Source organism: Echeneis naucrates, chromosome 13 (assembly GCF_900963305.1).
Source record: "Echeneis naucrates chromosome 13, fEcheNa1.1, whole genome shotgun sequence".
Classification (NCBI taxonomy): domain Eukaryota; kingdom Metazoa; phylum Chordata; class Actinopteri; order Carangiformes; family Echeneidae; genus Echeneis; species Echeneis naucrates.
The window spans coordinates 13,383,897-13,408,224 of record NC_042523.1 but is presented as its reverse complement, the minus strand read 5'-3'; the positions used below and the strand labels follow the sequence as shown (position 1 = coordinate 13,408,224).

At 40.4% G+C, this 24,328-nt stretch overlaps 1 protein-coding gene across 3 annotated transcripts in view; it reads left to right on the top strand.

Annotated features, from left to right (window-relative positions):
- Window positions 1-1,362: 1,362 nt before the first annotated feature.
- dock10 (dedicator of cytokinesis 10) overlaps window positions 1,363-24,328 on the top strand; it is a 54,999-nt gene continuing 32,033 nt past the window's right edge. Inside the window, exon 1 of one of the 3 annotated variants that reach the window (XM_029518511.1) lies at window positions 1,363-1,739. In XM_029518511.1, coding sequence (XP_029374371.1) covers window positions 1,632-1,739 — 108 coding nt within the window. In that variant the 5' untranslated portion in view covers window positions 1,363-1,631. Of the gene's footprint in view, window positions 1,740-19,012; window positions 19,187-23,304; window positions 23,483-24,328 lie in introns of those variants that run through there. The other 2 variants (XM_029518510.1, XM_029518513.1) reach the window with 2 other exon arrangements.

The window sequence follows — 24,328 nt, the reverse complement described above, 5'->3', positions numbered from 1 at the left end:
TCTACAGGTCAGAGTTCTGCTTCAGCAAGGTAGCTGCTTTCGTTAGCAACACCGGGAGGCTAACATGGAGACTTCAGGTTGGTATCTTAAATATCTAAACTTTCCTGTTAGAGCAGCCACGACTTCCACTACAGTTATTTGTCCATCGGGTTCATTTATGTTGCGCCTACATTTTTCTTCGTCTTCTAGTAGCAGTTGGGGTTTCCTTCACGTCTAAGAATAACCTTTTAACCGTAAATCCAAGTTTCGTAAACAAGCTCCGCTGGATTAACTGGAGCAAGCACAGTGCATACTGCGACGTCATTTTCCCGCCATGTTACATTGTCCACCATGTTGGATTTCTTCTTCTGCTTTTTTTATTAGCATTAGTAGTAGTAGTAGTAGTCGTAGTAGTAGTATTATATTTTCACAGAAACATAACGATACAAAATAACCTCATACAGGAGAAAGTATAAACAAAAAAAGTAAGTAAATGGAATGTAATGCAATGGTAAAGAACATAATAAATAAATAATTAATAAAGAGATATAAAATAAATGCTCAACGAGGACATTGGCATGAAACAATAAAAAAAAATATATGACCATACAGCTGAAAAATATGTTAAAACAATCACGAGGGTTGTCATCCTACAGTCTTTACATCTAAATACTTCAGAATAATGCAATATTGGCGATACCCCGGGGATTGGCTAGGATTGGAAACGGATAAATGATGGGGATGGATGAATGAATGTTTGATGTGTTGTATCGGCTAAGGGTCAGGAAAGGGTCCAACAATGATAAAATAGACTAATATTTATTCAATAAAATTTGAATACCAATACATTCGTGGAGATCCCATGCCCCTCTTATTTTATGGCTGTGACGCCGGCTATATTAACTTTTTCTGAACCGTTTCTCGTCGCCGGATGTCGCTGTCGTCCTGTGTTTTTTTCCACATGTTGTAAAGTCTACTGTAAAAGCTGCTCCATCCTCCCCTGATCGTGACTGGACTGCAGATGAGGAGCTGACATTTCCGAGCTCCCCTTGAGATGCATGATGAATACAGTATGCGCCGAAGGACGCTGGTCACATCAAGTTTAGCAGAGGCTGTCAGATTGCTGTTTAATGTTGAATAAGTGTCCGCAGAGGACTGTGCTGCGTCAACCTCTAGTAAGTTATGCAACACATCTGTTGAGTTTGGCTTCATGAAAGTGAAATTCACTTGCACAACTGTAAAAATCATCTTCTTCCTTTGACGCGTCAAGTTGACAAAAGAGGTCAAATTACTAACTACAGATGTCTCTGGAGTTGATGCAGTCGGCCTTCACAATAAAAGCTTCACTCTTTTTTCGGTAATCCCTCTCAGGGTGGTTCGCAAAGAGGATTTTAATTTGAAAGTCCCAGCCGGTAGTGTGGTCTTTAATGTTGAATTTCTGCTCACTGCTCTCCTCCTCTGCACTCCGCGCTGTACGTGCGTGAACCGACCGTACGTGTGAGAGTGTATTGTGTGTGTGTGTGTGTGCGCGTGTGTGTGTGTGTGTGTGTGTAAACACAGATCGGGCGGCTCATGTTTGGAGAGCGGACCAGGTCCGACTGCAGCAGAGATTAGCAGGCTGAATTGTGCTCGGTGGCCGCTCAGATGAGGAGATGGCAGCCGAATCTACCCGGAGATTCACCAAAAACCTGCTGAAACCGGGGAGCGCGGCGGAGATCCGGCAGACGGCGTGCAACGCAGTCAGACACTCCGCAGTGACGGTGAGTAGAAAGATGGTGCTGGTGAAAACGCATCACCACCTGTGGGCCCAAAGATGTTATTTATTTTATTTATTGAGTTCGCTGCTCTGGGCCTTTAGATGTGGTATCATGTGCAGCCCAGCAGCCAGACGCAGTAAGCTGGAGTGGACCTGACATTGACATTCATGTTGCATCTTTCTTTGCGGTGGATGAACACTTGCAGCACAGTGCAGCAGTGCCGTTCAGCCCATTCAAGGAACAATCCAATGCATTTAAGCTACTGCCACATTTCTTTCCGATAGCCGCTTAATGGCTGGTAATGTGGTTATAAATTGGTCGAGCCTATCATATTCCCCTGTGGGTTTGAGTTTATTCGTGTGGCAGGTTAAATTGAATGAAATGCTGTAAATAGCGGCTCCATAGTAGGATAGTAGGATGCGGCGCCACACAGACAGCGGTTTTACATCTGCCCAGAGGTGCACAGGAAGACAGCAGGAAAGATGGAGGGAGGGACAGAGAAAGGGCCAGAGAGGGACATTATTTCGACCACTGCGCTTGATTTACGGCTCGTTATATTATCAAGCCATTTTAAAATTGTTGAACGTTAAAGGGATTCTTCGGTGGGTGTGTCACGCTTTATAACAAGGAACTATGATTGACAGATAAAATAGTGGAAGGAGGGGTACGTCAGGAAAAAAAAGCAGACACACACAAACACACACAAGGAGAGGGATTTGTGTTGTGATGATGTCCTTTTGATTCATTTGGCAGAGGACAAATCCCTTACCTTCCGTTGTGTCTATGCTTGTGTGTCCATTCTGTGAAGATAAGCACGGAGAAAGGTCACTCCACTCGAGTATCTCTGCTGCTACTCTACATCCTCTTCACTCTGGTTTTAGTGTGTCAGTGGGACACATGCAGAACAGAGTGTAGTGGGAGTCTATTGGATTAAAGAGGGGAAATGTAATATCACTCACAGTATTTTTAACAGGGTGTTTTGGATTAAAGTGGGGAAAAAGGAGAGAATAGAGAGGTGCAGTGGTTAAAACCTTTCAGTGTACCTCCCAATGAAAAATAGACATTTACCATGAACAGTTACAAACACTGGGTCAGTAGGAAGAAAAGAGTACAATATTAACAATAGAATAAACCTTAAAAGTAAAACCAGATTCACCAATAATGTGCATTTGTCATTCCACAAAAATGGAATAGTTCATATTGGTTCATTTGCTGGATGTATGAATTGATTGGTGAGTCCCCTTGTGTTGTATCAGATAGGGCACTGATGCACAATGTTGTGCCGTAAAAGTAAACTGTTGGGCCTTACTGCCTTAATTTAAAAAAAAAAAAAAAGCACTACAGCAGGAATCTCAAGCTGATCATCCCTAGTTTGCCAATAAGTCTTTCAAAGTTTATTTATTCTTCATTCAAGCCCCCATTCCATTAGTCATGTACAATGTTGTCTTACCTTTTGAGAAGGAAAGCACACATGTAAATGATGCTTCTCTCTCTGGGTCCTGGTGGACCTAAAACTACACAGTAGCACAATAAAAGAATGGAGCCATTGCTAATGTTACTATGACTAACTGACATTTTCCTAATAGGACAAGACAAAATGTCTGTTGGTGAAAAAAAAAAAAAAATTTTTTTTAGATGTGGGGAAAAAAGTTTAAGTTTGGGTTGAATTATGTACCGAACAAATCAAAAAAGGATATTTTTGGTGGGGGACGAGGGAATGGATATCGGAGATATGTATCTGTGGATAACTGGTCTGTTGTACCATTGCTCGATTTTGCCTTAATTTACGATGAATATTCTTTGTCAATATCTTTTTTTGTATTTTGATATCAATATATATTGTAATGCAATACATTTCCTAAAGAAATTGTTGGAAAATAGTTTATGGAGAAATCCATCTAGACTAAATCTAGTGGTCTGATTACACTGGTGCAAAAGTCAAAAAGAAACTCCACCATTACTATAAAGTAAACCTCAGTAAATTGCATCATTTCTCATTTTGTCCTAGTGTAGAAAATTAAAAATATAAATACCACAGTATAACCAATGGTGAAAAGTCATTGATTGCTGACAAAGTCATAACATTTTGTATATGTCATTATATTACCCTCCCCCACACACTGTTTACCAGAACAGCGGTAAATGAAGTTTCAGTTACCTCAAATGAAACTTAAAGTGGGAACCATGAGTAATATTCAGCTCTACTTCAGTGCAGGCAAACACACCAGCATTTTTGGCTTTGTCATCCACCACTGCAAGAGACTGACTAGGTAAATTTCTTCCCTATATCTTGTACAAGTAACGATGAAGAGCCATAAATTATTACTTGGAGCTTTTCTACGTACAGATATATAGTGAATAAATGTGGAGAGTCAGCAGCTGGAATGTGAGCAAGTATGTCAGTGTGTCAGTATAAGTTGCGTACACAGGCTTAGGTTAAGTGGGTGTGTAAATGTCCATAGACCATGAGTGCATATGTGCGTTTGTGGACGTTTTTGTGAGCGTGTTAATGCACAGCCTTTGTTGTCAAAAGAAACCAGGTCAGCAGAATCAGGCCCTATGGCATAACATTCAATGAAGCGTGAGCCTCTTTTTATTCTCACTCACTCACCCCTCTCTCTTTTCATAGTAGCCACATTTCTTCATGAACCTAAGGCCACGTTCATACGCATACTCTTTACCCCCTGTTACCCCAGTATTTCTTGTCTATTCTTGTGCAGTCTTGTTTCCCTGTGTGTGTTTCTCAGTGCCCCGCATGGGTCCCAAATCAGGCTAGATCAGTTTTCCAATGTGTATGAGTATGTGCATGTATTCAAGAGTATTTATCACACATGATACCTGGTGAAGTCCCCCTGGTGCAAGCTGTATTTTCTTCTGATGAACTGCTCTGTGAAAGCAATCATTGCCTTCTGACTGCTCCACTGTTTCTCATAGTGGTCAGCCCACCCATCCTCAAATATGCAAGTTCCATGGAAGGGTAGATGGTTACAAGAGTGAAGGATATAATGGTGGTTGAGTTCTGGATTTTCAAAAGTACATGTTGTTTCAGTGAGCACTGGATGTTTTCTATTACATCTTCTTTGACCAACTGCACACCAAAAAACCTATTAAGCCAGGCATAAAAATACAATAGAATGCATTTTGAAACCTTTTTCTCTTTCGATTTCTCCCTCTGCTATGTATGTATGTTATGTAATATATATATAAAAATCAATATCTGTGTTTTATATTTTTTAAACGTCTGTTGAATCTTTGGCTTCAGTGGCAGTGTTTTTATTAAAACTCAGCACAAGTATAGTGCAGCATTGCAGTGTAGACACAAGTGTCATTCTTGTTGTGAGTCTGGCTTCCTGCTGGGATGAACCACATGTCATACCATGCCTCGAGGATGCCAGCCACACTAACCACACAGCCAGAGATTTGGGCCAACATGCCCACCCTGGCATCCCACTGTAGCTCAGAGTCTATTTCCCCAGTAGCACAGGGTTGCTTGCATGCAGTCACTAGCACTCATTGCTTTAGGCCATATGCACGCTCATGCCTTCCCACATGGCGTCCAGTTTTTGGTGATAAGTCGCCAATGTCCTATCTTTCCTTTGGCAAATATTAACTCTTTCCCTTTTGGCATCCTTGCTGCCCTTATGCTACTACCAGCTTCATGCTTGATCACATATTGACTATTTTTGTTGTCCAATATTAGCCTCCAAGGCATTCTCTGTGAATGTTTCCATTTTATTGCAGTCCTGTGTTTGTTGTGCAGTCATGACCTATAATATGTACAATAATTATAGCAATGGTTTCTTCCTGATTTATCTTGTTATGACACATTGCTGTATAAACTCTCGCTGCATCTGACTGTGTTCTGTTTACCTCGTTTAACTATTTCAAGCAAGCTTCAAGTCTCCTCTCATTGATTCTCATATGATACAGGATACATCTGCAACTAACAATTATTTTCAGTGTCATTAATTATCTGCATTTTGTGCATTTCATTTGGTTGATTCACTGTTAAATCAATTAAATATCAGAGTCATGAAAAGCTACCCCAAAAGTAACTAAACAATCAACACATTATCAAAATTGCTGTTGATTAATTTTCTTTTGGCCAACTAAATGATCACACAGATCACAAAGATAACACATATATATATATATATATATAGATCTGGCGCTATCCCCCAACATACAGTTATGTAACTGATATAAAAGGGATAAAATCATGATAAGAGCCTCTGAATTTCTTTAGAAATTAGTTGACAATGATGTAAAATATGTTTAACGTGTAGTTAATGGTTAATACTCATGCACATGCTTCTTTTCTCCTAAACTAATCACTAGAGAGTACTCTGAAAGTACTGTGTGTGAAGCAATGTCACACTTTGGTTAAAGTAGAGGCACATTTCCTTCCTGCATTTCTTCTTCTTTTTTTTATGCATGTCCAAGAATTTAAACTGGGTGTTCTCAAATACTGTGAAAGGTGTCTTTTGTTTTCACTCACTCTCAGGTTTTATGCAAACAGTTACCTTATCTCACTTTAAACTCCCTGAAATTGAGTGTTTCTGGCTTGTCTCATTGCATTAGTTTCATTTTCTCTTCTCTGTTAGTTTGTATGTAAGTCAGCCTTTACTCCATGGCCCAATGGCTTGTAATAGTTGTACAGATCTGTGTGTCTGTTCTACTATGATACTATTACTTGGTATATCTGTCTGGAGCAGAAAATTTGTGTCATGCTGTGTAATGCGGGCATTTTTTTGGTGGACAGGACCTGGTGAAAATGGGCTTCATATGTGATGTTGTGGCCCTGGATGTGGGAACACACTGTCAGTCTAAAGCCACGCTCTCCTCATGAAGCATCATGCCTGCAGTGCATGCGACTGCTGACTTGCTGGTTTTTCTTGCATACGTTCACAGTAGCTTGTCTGGCTGTTTGTGCTCATGTGGTCCATTAAATCCTTTAGCTTGCATTTGGGTTTACATAACTAAATGCCCAAGATCTGCAATCTATCTTGCCACAGTGATATCCTGCTCAAAAGGGCGCTGTTAGCGTCACGGTAATCACTCGCTGGCAGTATGCAATACTAACTAATTTGCCCATGTCATGCAAGTTAGTCAAAGTGATAATGCTAAAAATCAATTGTCCCAGAGGAGAGAAACCAGACAGATTATTAGTAATTACTCTGCCACTGCCATGTCTCTGTTACCACGGCAACAGAGAAAGGTCACTTAAGATGGAATTCTAACAGGAAGTGCTTCAATCACTCCTCGCATATCTCCACTTTTTCCCCTCTATCTCGTTTCATCTCATCCGTTGTTCCACTGTTCCCACGCTTTCTCGTCTTACAAGACATCTCATAAACTAATTTACTTGTTTATGTAGCTGCCTATTTTAGAATTATTATTTTAATTGTGTCTGTAACCCACCTCCTCCATTCTGAACACCCTCTCTGTCTTTTATCATCTCCTTTGTTTTCTTCAAGTCATCTCTTGTTCTTTATCTACAGAGGTTATTAGACTGGCTTCAGTTGTTGAATGTTGAAGGAGGTCTTACATTTCCTATAATTTCTGTAACATGCTTCATATTCCATGAACAATCAGATAGGACAGGAACAGGAGTGCTGCTGGAGCCAAAATCAAGCTTATAATTGGGCCAGACATAACCAGTCTTATCATTTTAAAAGGGTAGATTGTGAAGAGGGGAAAACCAGAGAGAAAATTATGATAGAAGGTTGAGAAGAGGAAGAGAAAGATCCAGTAGATCAGCTCCCCTCCCCATGTGTTTTTTTCCATCTATGTACTGAATATGTGTCTGGCCAGGTTGTAAATTTGTCACCTTCTAGATTGCATTTGTGCACATGGGACAGGATATCTTGCAAACTCTATCTGTTACTTTCTCTTTCACACACACACGTAGTTTCTTTCTTCACAACTCAACCTGGAGCCCTTCTGATATGGCGCCATCGTCATGTGGTTCAACTTAAATGTATATTTGTATCACTTCTGCAGCAGGGTGACATATACTTCTTCTTGTCAAACCTCGTCTCCCCCCTGTTCCTCTTTTCAGTTGACCTCCACGTACCTCTCTCCCTGTATTTTCACTTCTATCCTCAAGTTTCTCACTGCTCCTTTGCTTCCTTTTTTCTTTCTTTGCTTTTTCTACCACTACATGAATTCCCTTATTACTGACACTTCCTTTCTACTCCCTCAGTCTTTAAAATCTACTGTATTAGTTTTTTTATTTTATTTTATTTTATTTTATTTTATTTTATTTTTTTTGTGAATGCCTCTAGTATCACAGGTGTGTTTATACATGCAGACAAGAGAATAGAGAAAGGGATTAGAGGAGATGAATAGCTCTTTGACATTTGTTATGACTGAGTGTCTGATAGCAGTAGGACTGCGCAACGCCAGGCGTTGGTGTATGTCTCTCCACATCTTCTAAATGACTCATTCAGAAAGGACATCGAAATAAAAGTGAAGCAAAGAGAAACGAGAAAAAAAATCTGAGCCTGTGACTGTCACTAGTGACACTGTCTCCTACTGAATGTCCCCCACTGTTTGAACTCTGCATGATGCTGTGCAGTGATCTCAGTAAAGTTCGTGCTGGGTGTGAGCACAGGAAATTCTTTTTTTACTCCTGAAATACATGTAGCATTGTAGTGTCGGACAGCCAGTTATTGAATTGTATTAGAAGACAAAAAGCCTGTCTAGTCTAGGTATGAAAACTGGGTGAGGAGAAAGTATCCCTCTGTCTGTATGTCAGTGATTGTGAGAGATCACATGAGAGGAGGAGGAGAGAGTGAGGTCCCTGGGGCTCCATGCATTGTGCCAGTGTGAGTTTACAATAGGCTCTTTGGAGAGAGAGAGAGGCTTCACAGTCAGTGAACTACTCCATTCACACTGTGCTCACCAGGCTCAGCCTCACTGGAGCTTAACTTTTATCTGCTTTCTCTTTTTCTGAAACTCTCCATCAAGCCTCGCCATCCTGCCCCGTACCTTAATTGACATTGCTGTCCACTCATCCAACCAGACTCTTTTCACAGCCCCCGAGGAGTCCACTTCACATACTGGACTAAGAATAGTTCAGTCACTCTCCGCGAGTGAATTGCAGTTTTGTATCTCTCCCTCACTCTGCATTCCAGAGTAGGAGGCCTAAATATGTTACCGCCATTACCGTCTGACCCCCATGCCCTGTTCCTCTCACCCTCTTGCATCCACACACACATTCCCTCACACTCATACACACTGTGTGGCAGTTATGTATGGCTTGGACTTTCCCGCATTAAGCATTGTCACTTATAGGGGAGAGTGAGACGGAAAGAAAATAGGAATTATCTAATTTAGCAAAAAAGGATGTTACCATTCCTACAAACTTTCTTTGAAGACTATATGTCTTGAAGCATAACCATGCTTTTCTTACATGGTCACTCACTGCAAAGCCTGCCTAACTATTTAACTGTTTCCTGTTAGCTTTGATCAACCCATCCGTAAACTCTTCTGGCCATGTCTGTCCTCTGCTCTCTCTAGTGTCAGAAAGTATCAAATGGGCAAAGCGTAAACCTTGTAAAAAGGGTGAAACGGTTCGCCTGGTTCTGTGCATATAACAAAATATGCCCACCTGTGCCCCTAAAGGTCAGAAGTGAATGTTTTACATAGTTTTTCAATCTTCAAAACCGGTAGTGTCAAAATGAGAGTGTGTGGTTTCATGGGTGGATGTGTCAAGTTGACCGCCTCAGAGTGACAATATACAAAGATATACTGCCTTAACTCACGGGTTTTAAAGATATTGGTTGTGTATCAGCCTGCTGTGTTGAGCTTAATCTAACTTGTGGCAAGAAAAAAAAGTTATGTAAAAATGTTTTAAACTGGTTGAGTTATTAAGTCAAGATGACAAAGACAAGCATTGGCAAAAAGAGCTATCATCAATTTTTATTACATATGAACAAATAGTTCATATCGTACATGTAGTCCTAAGTCTTTAAATAATGATTAAATAATTTTTTGAATTTGGATTTCTGCCATCCCTGCCAACTCCTACTTTCACTACAGTTATTAATACACTGCATCCTACTCCCAATCCTGTGTTCTCTACCTGACCGTCTCTGTTTGCAATGTTTTGTGATTGACGGCCAGTAACCTGAATGACACCGAGTCATCATGAAGATGCAAATGTCCTCAGGTGCTCACTTTAGAAACAGAAGAGAGGGGAAAAATTAAGAGAAACATGAAAGAGGCAGAGGTAATAATGTGATGAAATTGTTTTTTTTTTTTTTATTGCATGCTAATGCACAGTGTTAATTACAGGTTAGCAGCAATTGCAGTTACTGAATGTCAATGCTACAACATTCCTAAAAATGAATAAATAATTAATATTATTATTAATATTATAAGACTAATGTTGGTTAACAAAAACAATAAAATTTAAATGGAGAGTGACAATAATTTATAATATTTTTATACCAACAAATACAGTGGCTTGCAAAGTATTCATACCCCTTGAACTTTTCCACATTTTGTCACATTTTGCAACCACAAACATACATATATTTCATTGAAATTTTATGTGAAAGACCAACACAAAGTGGCATACAATTGGGAAGTACATAGAAAAACATAGACAAAGTGTGGCGTGCAAAAGCATTCAGCCCCCCTGAACCAATTTAAATTTGTGGTCATAATGTGACAAAATGTGGAAAAGTTCAAGGGGTATGAATGCTTTTGCAAGCCACTGTATGTTGCCTAGGCCTTGGTCAGGCATGGTTCTGTGCGTACAGTAGATTTGCCTCAGAGATGCCAGTTTCACTAATTGCTATGCATGCTTCCTGACACTTACATGTCCCCCAAGAATCATAACCCAGAGCCAAAATGTTCAAAACATGAAGTTAGCAAAGGTGTAGCAACAATACATAGCTCTCTGTTTGTCTGCTGTGGATGCTGGTGTTACAAGGAGGGTTTCAGTAGGATTTTATTTCATTTTGGATCAAAAGCCAGCCTATGCACCTGTGCTGGCTCCCAGGATGTTGGTGTTTGACTCTGTATCTTTCTATGTGCGCACATCAATTTTGTGCGCCTTAAATGTCAGCCAAAGAGCTGACATGGGATCTGCAAAAGAAATACAGCAGGAAAAAGGTAGGGGGCAGAGGAGGGAGGGAGGGAAGGAGAGAAGGTAAGGGAGGATAATACATATGAAATCACAGGAGCAAAAGTCTTTAGAACAGCTGTGTCCTCGGCCTAAACTGGGACCTCTGGGAGAAGGAGCAGTGCTGAGTGGGTGTCTGGTAGATAGTTAGTGCTGGTGTAAAGGTTATACAGAGGTTACATGTAGGCTTTGTGTAGGTGTCTGTATGTAGGCGCTGTGACTGAATGATTTATTGCAAAGGAGGCATTCAAGTGGGCTTTTTCATGAATGTGAGGCTGTATATGGGGGATTCGGCATAAAGTCTGATGATTTATTTTACATTCATCAGCCTGGAATAAGGCTGATATGTTCATAGTGCCCATAACCATAGCAGCTTAAATGTCAATTGTGCTGGTATGTATTTCTGGCATGACTACATAAAAGTAAATATTGGCTTGGGCCTGATGTAGAATGGTTATGTCAAGTTCAGCGCGTGGACGCATTTTTCACGCTAACAGAGTTACAGGAAACAGAAATCATTATGGATAATTGTTTAGCTAACAGTTGCGTTTTCCTAGTGTCAGGAGTGTCAGACGAGCTGTGAAGTAACGCAGAGTTTTGGATTTTTCAGGGTTTGATTTGGCAGATGTGAAGAAGTCAATGATTTGTCCTATTGGTTGGACGCTGTCTTACCTGGAGAGGAAACAGCAGAGGCCTAACAGCTGTAGAAATGGCCCAGATAGAATAACAGCGGACCAACAGAGACATGGCAGTGTTGGGAGAGAAATCCTGACCGCTATACTCTACTGGTATTTATGAGGTTGCTGCAGTGATATCAGGTTTTGATTAGCAGATTAATATAGGAAAAAACTCTTTCTGGGTCATATTCTGCTTTTAATTATTGTTCTGTCTCTTGGACAGAAAACTACAACTCTGTCTGATACTATTACAATAAAACATCCCCAGTGCATGAGTTGATACATTGCCTGTGTTTCTCATTTAAACTGTCAATAGCAGCAAAACAACATTGCGTAACATTTTTAAGTATACCTTTTGTTCTCACACAAACCAATTTAGAGTAAACACAAGAAACTTCTGCAACAAAAAATGAACCAAACTCAAAATCACCAGGAAGCCAGGTAAATTGCAAATATTTATTGCAGCTCACATAAGAAGGCAGTGAGCTCAGCCATCTCTGCGTGATGGCTGAGACCTGTGATGGGATGGGAGCATGGGGGGTTGGAGAGCAGGGGGAGATGTGGAGAGATGCCACGTGGGAGAATGAATTAATGAGGCACCAGCTCTGTGACAGTGGTCGTCTGTCTTTCTGTTGCTAATTAATACTGGTATACTGCGATACCGTTCTAATATCACGATCCACTTGTCTCACAGACTGGTGAGTGAATATGAAGATGAAACAGGAAGGTAACAGTAGAATGCATGTTGAGTTATTTTTGTCCCTGTTACCTCAGAAGTAATGTAGTTATTGAAGGTGGAGAGCAAGAAACTATGTTCTTGGATGTGGGTCATATCTGAAACACAGATCATCTCCACTAAAATCATAAACGGTATATTTATTTTCATAAATCAAAAGATAAATTTTTAGTGAAAAGAAGCAGGAGCTTTATTGACTGTTTCTTGGATTATCCTTGATGGAGAATGTCAACTCATCTCTGATATACTAGCGATCCAGCTTACATTTCATGTGTCTTTAAATCATGCAATAGGCAAACAATAAATTAAAGAATTCAAAACCCTTTTCCTACATGCCTATAGTTTACATCTGACCTCTTCATCTATAAACACTTTTAAAGATGAAGTATTGCTTTGCATTAAACTTACACTCCTACTGATTCCTTACTGTTTGAAGATACTCCCCTCTAAGGATCTCTGAAGTTATGCTGCCCAATTGTTATAAATGTAGACTGTCCAAAAGCCATAGATTTAAATTTTTTTCATGCTCAAAGCACCCAGTTGTATTATTTGTCACCTGTGGAAGTACTGTAAAGGGGAAAAAAGACTTTAACAGTACTTTGGGGGTTGTTGAAATGGATGGATGGGATAAAAAGTAAGCTTCACTGATGTCAGACTGTTTTTTTTTTTTTTTTTTTTTTGGGGGGGGGGGTATGTACAACCAGAAGGAAAGGAATTTTATTTTTATTTTTTTTAACAATGCAGCTGCTCCTCACAAACTTCCCCTCTGCTATTTCCCCACCTCACCTCAACTCTTACTCCCTCCCCCAACATCCCCTCCTGCCTCAGGACTTAGTTTTCAGTTAAAGACATTTTAATAGCTTCCTTTTCTAAATAAACCAGCTGCCAGGGGGACCAGATAGTATCAGTGTGGCAAAGAGCGCCTCCTGGAGGTTGTTAATTAAAGACATCAGTGCGGAGCGACAGAGGAGGTTGGCACAGCGAGGAACTGTCTCATCATCCACTTGGCCTGTTGTGTTGAGATGTCAGCACTAGATGGCATTGCCAGTGTGCTATATCTCTGAACTAAGCTCTTCCTGTTACTTCTTCCAGGAAAGAGCTCAGCTAAGAACCAGATAAACCCGCTAGATACGAGACTTAAGGTTAATAACATTGTGTTACTTCAGGGCTGGACACTTAATCACATGATGACTCATGATTTTAATTCATTCTTGCAACGGTGCTCTCACACTACTTGTTTTGTATAGTTTGCACTTTGGGAAGTGGGGAGTGGGGGCAGTTAATTGTTACATTCTTTTTCTGATTTCCCTCCAATGTTATTTGGACAAATAATAAGACAAATGACAAGCATTATCGTTATCTATATCTAATGTAGGACAAAAGTGTTGAAGAGAAAGATCAAAGTCAAGAACCGATACTTTGCAGGTCGTATTTTTGCCACAGGGTGTTGCTGTGATTTTATACAACCACCTGAAACATCACAAAATACTAAATTACCAGGAAATACTTTCCACCTGGCCTCACAAACATGAGCGTATGACTGCACCTGACAGATGCTGATAAGAACCAGTGGAAGGTTTTGCTGAAAGTAATTATTCAAGAATATTGCTACAAAATCATCATCCTAATCTGTTTTGAACGTCATGTTCTCTTAAATCATGCAGAGAGAGATCAGGCAGTATTTCCGTGCATCAGGTAAAAAAAAAAAAGTTTAGACCTCTCTTCCTGTTTGTGCAAGAGTCACTGTGCTGTGGTGTTGTAACCACAGCACTTTGAAAAAGAGCAGCACAAAGATAGACTGAGTTTTAGATATTAACTTGCAGCAGTAAAGTAGAACACTAGAGAGAAATGGTAGTCTAATTATACAGCATTATCTTGAGCTGCAAACTTTCTGAACTTTATTTTATCATGTGCTCCTCTCTGCTGTAACCATAAGTTGAAATAGCAGTTATGCAAACAAATAGGTTACTTGAAAAAATTATTTGACTTAACAAATCACAGAAAAAAAAAAAGTATTCTTCTTACGTGATCCTTAGTCGCATTCCTGAGAAACTGATCCCAGCTATAGTTGATAGTTGATAGTATTGACTTTATTTCTCTGTAGCCGCTCAGTTCTTTAAATACTGTTTCTCCATTTTTATCAGCCCATACGTGGGGGGACAAAGCAGCCAAAAATAGGCCTCTGTCACGCCTGTTGCTCTGTGTGCCACGGGCCAAGACATAGTTTGCTGAGAATCCAGCCGCCTTGAGTGACAGCATCCTTCCTGCTGTGGTCACCATGGGAACAAGGGAGTGTTTTCCCAAGAACACTCAGTGGAGCTCTGCGCCACATCAAACACCGCTGCCATGAGTCAGCCTCAAGCTCCGCAGGGAGCCTAACTATAGCAGAGCTAACTGCTTACAAGGCATAGCGCAGGAGTTTTAATGGACTGTGGTTTCCTACTTGGCCTAGTTGGCTGAGGTATTTGAAGTCAGTAAAATGGCTTGTGTTTGTCTTTTGTCTAAATAACCTACACACACAAGAATCAAACTCAAATCTAGTGTGTATGGCTGGACATCGCCTGCAGTGTTGTTTTGCAGAGTAACAGTTCTGCTGGGAACAGAGGGATTAGAGAGACCAAGACTGTACAGCTGGAAAACATTAACTCCACAAATGATGGCGGCACATTGCCTTGTACACCCCAATGATGTCATCCTTCACAGAGGTTCAGTATTAAACGCAACTTAACCCAGGTCACACACAAGTAAGAAAGTACAGGGAGACAAGTAGAAGCAATAACAAACACACATACACACACACAATGTATTTTAGGGTCCATTATATTGTTAATTATATCCTTCAGATAAATAATATGTTTGCAAGTTCTTTCAGATAAATATCCTGTTATATAACAGAGAGAATGTTTGATAGGTATGTATTTGTAGACTACAACTACGTTCTATATTCTATCAGCCTCACTGATCAATGTGAACTAATGGCAATGCTACTTTTACATTAAATAAGAGAATGGGAAGACTGAAACAATGATGTCCAAAGAATTCAACAAATATACACAATGTTGCTTATTAAACTGTGTTTCTGTTTTCTATGTAACTAGTTTATAATTTCTTCTTCATTTCTCTTGAAGTGAGTCTAAGAAATATCACTTGCTTTTTTCGGAATTTCTTTCGCAGATTAATGACTCATAAAATAAAACATTACCTTGCATTATCTTGCATCCAAGGGGCATGTGATATCTGAGTTACAGATAATGGATTCAGAATGAATAGGGAGGGGCAGAGTTAAAAAGGCAGAAAGCAGATTATTGCATCTCATTATGGTGGTTATGCGAGTTTGTGCTTTAGTCTGGGGATGTGACATTATCCTTGTAGAGCTTTGTTCTCCCATTTCATTTAGTAATTTATTTATTCTTCTAACTAACCTTTAACTTCAGGAATGGCATCTTGGGGGAGTGAGCTGCTTTACCCGGTATCATCTCCATATTTGTGTCTCCAACCATACTGCCTGAGTCAGCTTCCTCGTTTCCTCGTACGGAGGTGCAAGGTGCTCATCACTTATTTATCACTCCTCCACTTAATTCACCGAAACCTGCCACAGGAGTTTTGATTTAAACTCATCTCTTCCAGTCCCTTGATTTAAAAAGGAGGTGAAGCTCAATAATTACAGAAGGGCTCCAAAAAGATGAATTAAATTCTAAGAAGTTTGTAGCTTTGGTAGCTTCTCTTTAACATATAGTACTCTTACCATACTACGATGACTTCATATGTTTAAATAGAGACTGCTCTTAATATGAAATACAAATACTGAATCTTTCCATCTCATATGCTTGATAAATATTTTACATTTGTGTGTAAAAACCATGTTGGGGGAAACCCAATGATTCCTTCGTTAAATGTTTTACACTGGGCTGAGGTGTAAATGTAAGGCCAGATACATTAAACAGATTTGCTGAATATTACTGTTATAATACATCATGCTCCTGCTTTTTGTTTCCAGCTCTTCAGACATGGCATCGATATATTATTGTAATGCACTATAACTAAACTCTGCTCTACCAGAAGGCCATAATGAGAAATTCAACGGTGAAAAGCTTTCATCATGTGCATCAACTGACAAATAACTTGAAATATCATAAATGAAGTGCTACCTCAGCATAAATTAAATTCAGTTATTTAAATTCTATTATCCTGTATAATTCTACTATCTAGTGTTTGAATGGAAACTTAAATGCAGCCAATATAGTAATATAAACTTAGGCAGGGTCAGTGAGTGCCCAACCTCATGTTAGCTGTGTAACATGGGGGCTTGGCAGCTAGAGGGCATGTTTGTGTGTGGGCAAGTTTTACATGACAGCACCATTGTGGAGGCCAGACATCCAAACAAAGCCCATCTGTGTGGCTCCTGTGAGTATGAGCTGCTGCTATCAGGCATGTTGCACGGCAGACACTTCTGTGAGCCTCTGGTTTTGGATGGGTAGTGAGTGGACTGTTGGCGGTGGGCGTGGTTATTTCTCTTTCATTTTCTCTCTTCTTTGTGTGTTGTGTTGCAGTGGACATATGCGCTGTCGTCACCCACACAGTGCGGCACATTAATATTTGTACACTGTGTGGGACAGGAATTGCAATTACATTTGAACTCATGCTTTCCTGTGTTTGTGTGTATTGTGCTGTTTATATTTAGCTGTGAAGCATTATAATAATGGTCATTTATGTGGGCAGTGGGTGGAATTTTCTGTCGCATTGACATGGACACTAATGACTTTAATCATCACCTAACAACTTCTCCATAGTTACCTCCTTCTCTCTGTAGGGAGCACACCATGTGCAAATGTCTGGAGCTATACATTCAAGAATGTGTCATTAAAGAGATAGATCTGCAGATAGTAAAAAGCTATTCATACATCCAGCTAAATTACATTTGATTCTATGCAGAATATGCCAACTGTTCATTTAAATGACCCCATAAGGGAGCAGCCATGGGTGCTTTATATAAGCAACACTTTTTTTTTTTTTTTGCTTGCAGAGTTTTTGCTATAATAGCATAATGGAACAATAATGTTTTTTCTGAATGAGCATGGAAACACGCACTTACGCTCTGGGTTCATCAATGTGTCACCTCCTTCAGCAAATTGCATCACTCTCATCTGTCACATATTGCGTGATTCCATGAAAATGATTGATGAAAATTGTAACTTCTCTTTTTTGATATAGTCATGTCATCTTGCATTGCCATAATACAGTAAGACTCTTTCACACTGTCGAACACGTGTTCTTGGTGACTTTAGGAATCCTTGTTCCATTGAGGAGATATTGTGGCCAAGAGCAAAACTGCATTTGATTGCCAACGGTCTCAGCCTGTCACAATCAGCTGTTATTTGTTTGCTCCACGTAGACTCCACCTCCTCCTCTTGTAGAGTAAGAGGCAAAGATGGCAAACAAAAGTAAACCAAAGCTGCAAAACTCCTTTTCCTTTACCTTGGCATAACTGCATCAAATATGCTTTGTACAACTTAGTTCAACAAGTACAACTGGCAAGGAACACAGAGGGAAGATTTTATAATGAAAAGAATTTGAAATTGCTTCGAAACATATAAAAACAATTTTCCTTTTTTTTCTTTTTTTTTTTTTTTTTCTTTCACTTGAGCCACACGCAGTGAAAAAGGACTATGAGGAATAAAACAGGACCAGATGTTTTAGTGACGTGAAAAATTAGAGCGATCAAAGTGTTGGCGCTCAGGGACTTTAAAACTGATGTAATGGAATTTTGTACTTAAAATACTTCAGTCAGTGTCCTATTGCCTGTTTATGTGTTAAACCAGAATCGGGAATTTCACATCGTAGCTCCGCAGTCCTGAAACTCCATACAAGCTTCATCTCTGAAGCCGCCTACTCAACCACTTTCTGTTCAGTAGCCTCTCTCACCACTCCCAAACTCTCTCCCTAGAGCCCAGCACTCTGCCAGCCTCCAGTCTAGGCCAGAATATTAAACCAAATTTACTGTAGCAAATGCTTGAATATGCATAACACACACCATCATCTCTATACTCTCTTTCTTTTTTAAAAGAAAGAGAGTTCAGTTTCTGTGTCTGTGCTTTAGGTCCTGTCTTCAGTGCACCAAACACTGATGCACAACCAACATAATTCTTGATTTGGAAGTGTTGATATGATTGCAAGAGAAATGGACAAAGAAAAATCTGAAACAGTGATGTACATCTGTGTATGTGTGTAGCAGCTGGTTCTGGTCAGCTGACAACTATTGCAAACTGCGATTTGTTGGGTGAGCTCGGCTGGGCTGAACCATGTACAGCTGCAGTCTGTGTGTGTGTGTGTGTGTGTGTCCATGTCTGTCTGTCTGTTAGAGGAAGCGAGAGAGCGAGAGAGAGAGAGTCATGTAAGGCTGCCAGTGTGTAAGCTCAGCAACAGCAACATTAGGAACAGGAGACTGGAGCTGAGCAGTACAGAGAGGACAGAGAAAGCTGGCAAAGCAGGACTGGTACAACTAAAGCTGGAGGGTAAGGTGAGATAGGGAAGGGGGGCGCCGGGGGTCGGGGGGGGTAGGATGAAGCCTCAGGTTTCCCACTGGGCTTGAACAGAGCACAGCACCACTGGCCGGACCAGGGGCTGGACTGAAGCTGCAGACTGAACTGAGTAATTGAGGCAGACAGCTGAGCTCAGACAGACAAGGTGAAGCCTCTACTGCTGGACAGGATCAGGCTGGACCAGGATCCAACAGCAGCGGATTATGGGTTGCTCTGCAAGTGTGGTTCTGCTCCTACGTTCAGTGGGCGGGGCCGACTGCGGCCACATGTGCTCCCGACAGGACCGGATGTCACTCGATGCTGCCACGCCTACCCTCGAGGGTTACACCACTACCACATCACCTCTGACCATCATTGTAATGGTAACCAGGAGCACTGCACTTTCACCTACATTGTCCGATGTATTTGCAGGCAGGCAGAGGGAACTACAGTATAATGTCCTTTAGTCTATATTCTTGGACATTTTAAATTGCTATTATGGAGACATATCTGGAGCCAGAGTATAAAAGATGTTTCAGTGGAGCAGTAATTTTCAACGGTGTGTATAAACTTAATTCTGGCTTTAGTGTTTTCTCTACGTTTTTAGCTTTCCTTTTCTTGCTTTCAATTTTTTACCGCCTCTCTATGGCACTGAGGTTGATGAATGATCAGGGATTGTGGCCTGGTTGTTTCTCTTCACAGCTGAGAGGCAGAAGGACGGAAGTGGAAGGGGGAGAATAGAGGGGGATGGTGGGGTCAGACATGGGGAGTCTAGTTTCTGTGGGAAAAATCTGCTTTCTCTGCATTTGGCCTACACACAAGATGATAAAAATAGAAATACAAAAAGAATCATGGAGGAAATGGGGAAGGAAAGTTGTTTGACTGAATGAATGAATTAATGCATACATGAAAGAATTAATAACTGGATGAAGAAATCAATTAATGAATTACATAAACATAAGTACAGATTTCTTTTTACTGACTTTTCTTTACAGAAAACTCTGTTTGGTATTTGTATCCACTGCTGTTGGACAGATTTTTTTTTTATTCCAAGAGAGACCCTGGTTTCTGTAAGCCCAGTGGAAAAAAATGTTTGGCAAAGTTGGATCTTTACAGCAGGCCCTTGTGTCTTTCGTTCCCTCCATAAACCTCCTGTCTGTTCTGGTGCCCTTTTTTCTGGACTCTGCAGCAAACTGGAGTCATGATAGTTTATACTGTTGGCCAGCAGATTCTTGCACTGCAAGCCTCAAAGCATCAGCTGTGCTGCACATGCCAGGCTTTGTGCTTTTTTCTGATCTGGGCTTCAACACAAATATACATATCTCACAGATAGAAAACTTTTCATAATATTTTTACATTTCTTTCTTTCAGATTTTCCACTATGAATCTATCTCTATTTCTCACACGTAAAAAAAAATGTCAATGCTCAGAAGAGCAACAGGTTTTTAGCGAACATGTTCATCTTGGAAGACAGTGATCTAGTGTGTGATTCACAAGTCAAATTTCTAAGTGTTACGTCATCTAGACACTCATGTAGGGACTCAAGTTGTTAGATATGAAGTGGGACGAATAAAAGGAGGTACTGCTTTGCGCCATCTGCACAACAACAGAACCCCCATGTAATAAAGACAAGCAGCAGCATGTGGGGTGATGAAAGTTCTCAACTCAAAAAAACGTATATTTAAACATGTGCACAAAACGAGTTCAAAAATGGTTGCTGGTCACTGTTTATGGGTTTTGGACATGGCATATTGTTATGCCGACCTCGCAAGATCTTGTGAATGTAAATTTGATGTGTTGCTCAGTAGAATGACCTTCTGGACAGACAAACTAGATGAGATCTGTTAAGAAGACGGAAGAAGGCAGTACAGTGTCTGTTTTAACAGGTTAAGAAACTATTTCATTGGACTTTCACCACCATCTCAGCACGTCCAATTGTGGAGAACAATGTTTTTCACCAGAGGGACAAGTTCCCTGAGAAGTATGGATTGGTATGAGTCCCACTGTCTCTCCTCAGATCCCGTATTGGTCTAATGATGTAAAGCAGATGGCTTCTGTCTGGTTTCTTCTCCTCTCTCCCATTTCAGCTGTCTCTGTCCTCCCATCTCTCCCTTTCAGTCTCTCTTAATCCTTATAAATCTTCCTCACTAAGTCCTTTCTTCCACAAATCACATTTTCCTCGCATCTTTCTTCTGATAGGATGGGAAACCCTTAAGTTGGTGCTTCAGAGTGACACACACCAGCTTGTGTGCATTATGTATAAAGAGGTTGTCCCTGTGATTTCCCTTTTGGCTCTACATCTTAAATATTTCCCAGTGTAGATTTGTTCTTTCCTTTTTTCCTCCCTCCCTCTGTTTCCCTCCCTATATTCAGTTACACTGAAAGAAGGCCATGTTGCAAGTGCTTAGTGCTCTGTCGGTGTCCTCCACACAGCTGTAGTTTACCAACATCAACACCCACTCTACCTCACACTGCTTCGAGAGAGCGAGCAGGGGAGGAGAGATGTTTAAAGGGATGGTTAATAGTGTGAGAACAAGGCAGCGGTGTAGACAGCTAGGGAATCAAAGGAAGAAATAAAGGAGTGTGCTGCTGTGTATGTTTGATGAGATGAGGAAATGATAAAAGAGGGGAAAACAGGGAGGAATAGACGGATGGGGCCAGTTGAGGCAGCTGGTGCACAGCAGCGGACGAATGGAGAGAGGAACAGAATGAAAAAGAAGAAGGGAGCCTCTGCTTATTACAGCAGATTTCAAATAGACTTGAAGGAGTCCAATGCTAAGAGCACTAATTATTATTCATCTTTTCAGATGCAAAACATCAAAGACCTCTTATAGTTGTTCAGGTAAATCAGGTAAACATGCAGTAGATGATGATTAATGCTTTACTTAAAAGTGTCTGGCCCTTCTAGCCTGGGCCATGCTATTGTTTCATACTGCAGGTACAATCCTGAAACATAATAAATATCAAAATGGCAGCTGCAAACATTTTGCATTGATGACAATTTTGTATTGTCATTACATATTTTACCCACAGCTTTTTTTGCACTTTGACATTAAAACTTGTCGTTACTTCCCGTCTTGAAAAAACCAACTGCCTTTATATGCAGATGTATTGCTCTGCATTACAGGAGAATGAAAGTTTTGGTTTTAATTTGATATATTATCGACCTTCCCTACTTTCTGAGGAAAGTTGCTAGTTTCAACCTGCAACTGCTTTGTAGGGCTCCTCCTCCTCCCCAGAAGCACCTTCCCACGCTGATCACACAGCAGCTAAAGCGAAAGAGCTTCTCTCTGAGTGATCACGTACATAACACTGAAATCACAACACAGCTGTTGTCTTTATCTTTGATTGTCAGGTTTTTCAGACATTGATGCAGTTATGAAATTTAGATTTTGCAGTGCAGGGTAGAGCATCCGTACATTATCTTTACTACTTATCCATCATGGTTGCTTGGAGGTAGAGCCACCCTGACCCAGTTGACATTTGGCAAGGGCACGGTACACCCTGGACAGAACAACAGTCCGTCACAGGGCCAACACATAAAGAGTGGGACAACACTTACCTACCTACCTACCGGCAATTTAGAGTCACCGGTTAACCTCCTGGTGCATGTCTTTGGACTATGGGAGGAAGCCAGTGGGCCCAGGGGAAAGACATGCGGCCTCAGAATCCGCACAGAAATTCCCCAGACCTGCTGTCAGGTGACACTGTTGACCACTGGGATGGTGGATGCCACTCATAATGTAGAGACCTAATTTTGTGAAAATAACATCTTTCCATTATAGAAGTCCTGAATAAACTGTTAACAGAAAGTTCTGCCTGTCTTCACGATTGGAGTCAAGACCCTTTTAAATGGAGAAGTGAAGTAGATTGATTTTTCTGCATTAAATATGTCCATGCTCCCAAAAGGACAAACAGTGGCGTCTTATGTAATGCATTAATACCAACTTTACCAGTTTGTTGTATCATCAGAAGTGTTTCCTCCTGGACAGATCTCTGTTCTGCTGTGTGGTTTAATCTGGGGAAGTGAGCGCTGGTCTGTACATATGCAAGGCCATGCTTTTGAGTTTTGATAGGACTCCTGCACCAGTCATTGTGTTTTATTGTATTCTGATGTGTACATTGGCTTCCAGTCTCAGATGAGCTGTAGCATAGGGGCTTTTTTCATTTGCATGCTAGCTCATATTTGTTTGTGTGTTTTTATGCTTGTGTGGGCTGAAGGTGTGGTACTGATAAATTTGAATTGAGTCTGTTTGTATGTGCAGTCTAGTGAAGTGTAAAGACATTTTTTCAGTTAGCTGTTTCTTTATGTTGTCCCTCTACCAAACCAAAAGCTGAAGTGATGCATACAAACTAGTGCAGCTGGTTAATTGGTTTCTGTTTTTGCTGGGGATTTTCTGTGTGTGTGTGTGTCTTTGTGGTCGCAATGAAATGTGTGTTGGACATCAACCATCAAACTTCCTCTGTATCCACGTGTTCTGTCACAGGCTTATAACTCCACTCGGTTGTTAGTTCTGCTTCTGATGGCACACATGTCTGCTTCAAATTTATTTGGCTTTTGCGTAATACTGTAAGGTGTGAACTAATTTCTACCGACAATGAGCTTCAGGAGCAAAATCACCTTCAGGAGGAAAATAAAGAGCAAAAGAGTGCGATCGGATTTCAATCGGCTGAGTATTGTATGTATTTTTGGATGTTTATTTCTTTTTCGACTAGTTGTTACATTGTCACATAATGCTTTCATTTAACATATGCTTATGTGGTGTGATTCATTAGTCAAGTCAAGTCAAATTTATTTATAAAGCACATATAAAAACAACTCAAGTTGACCAAAGTGCTGTCCAGTTAAAAAATGTATGAGATAATTACATTAGCTTTTTAATGATTATTCACCACAGTTTGATCTGTGGGTATTAAACAGTGATCACTGTTAAGTGAATGTGCTGTGCGTTTCGTTTTCTGCCTTCTGAAGATGAGGTTTTGACACTTCATTGAGGCAGACTCTGTAACAGGAAGAACAGGACAGAAGTGAATACTTTAAAGTTTAACAGTTAAAATGACGTGCAAAAATATCGTACATACAACGGGGCAAATGACATATTACGATTTCTGATGGATATCGTCTTGTGAAGGGAAAGCCAGACTTTTACTCCTATTTCCTATCTGTCAGAGCACAGATAGGACAGAGCACATGGACCTACGAAAACCTCTGTCCTGTGTTGCTCTTCTTCTTTCATTTTTAGAATAGAACAGAAACTTGATTGTTATTGTGTGCAGAGCAAGATTGGAGGTGCAACTCAAGCTACTGCATAAGAAAACAACATATACAAGCAGCATAAAACACAATGACATCACATTTGAAACAATTTTTGTTTTTGAACTATCAAATAATTGTTGCCATTGTTGACTGATCAATATTTACTACATGTCTTACTTTAATTGCCGTCTACAAGACAAGATTAATTAAAGCTGTAAACACAACATAACCCATTACTCAAATATACAGTGATATAAAAACAGCAAAG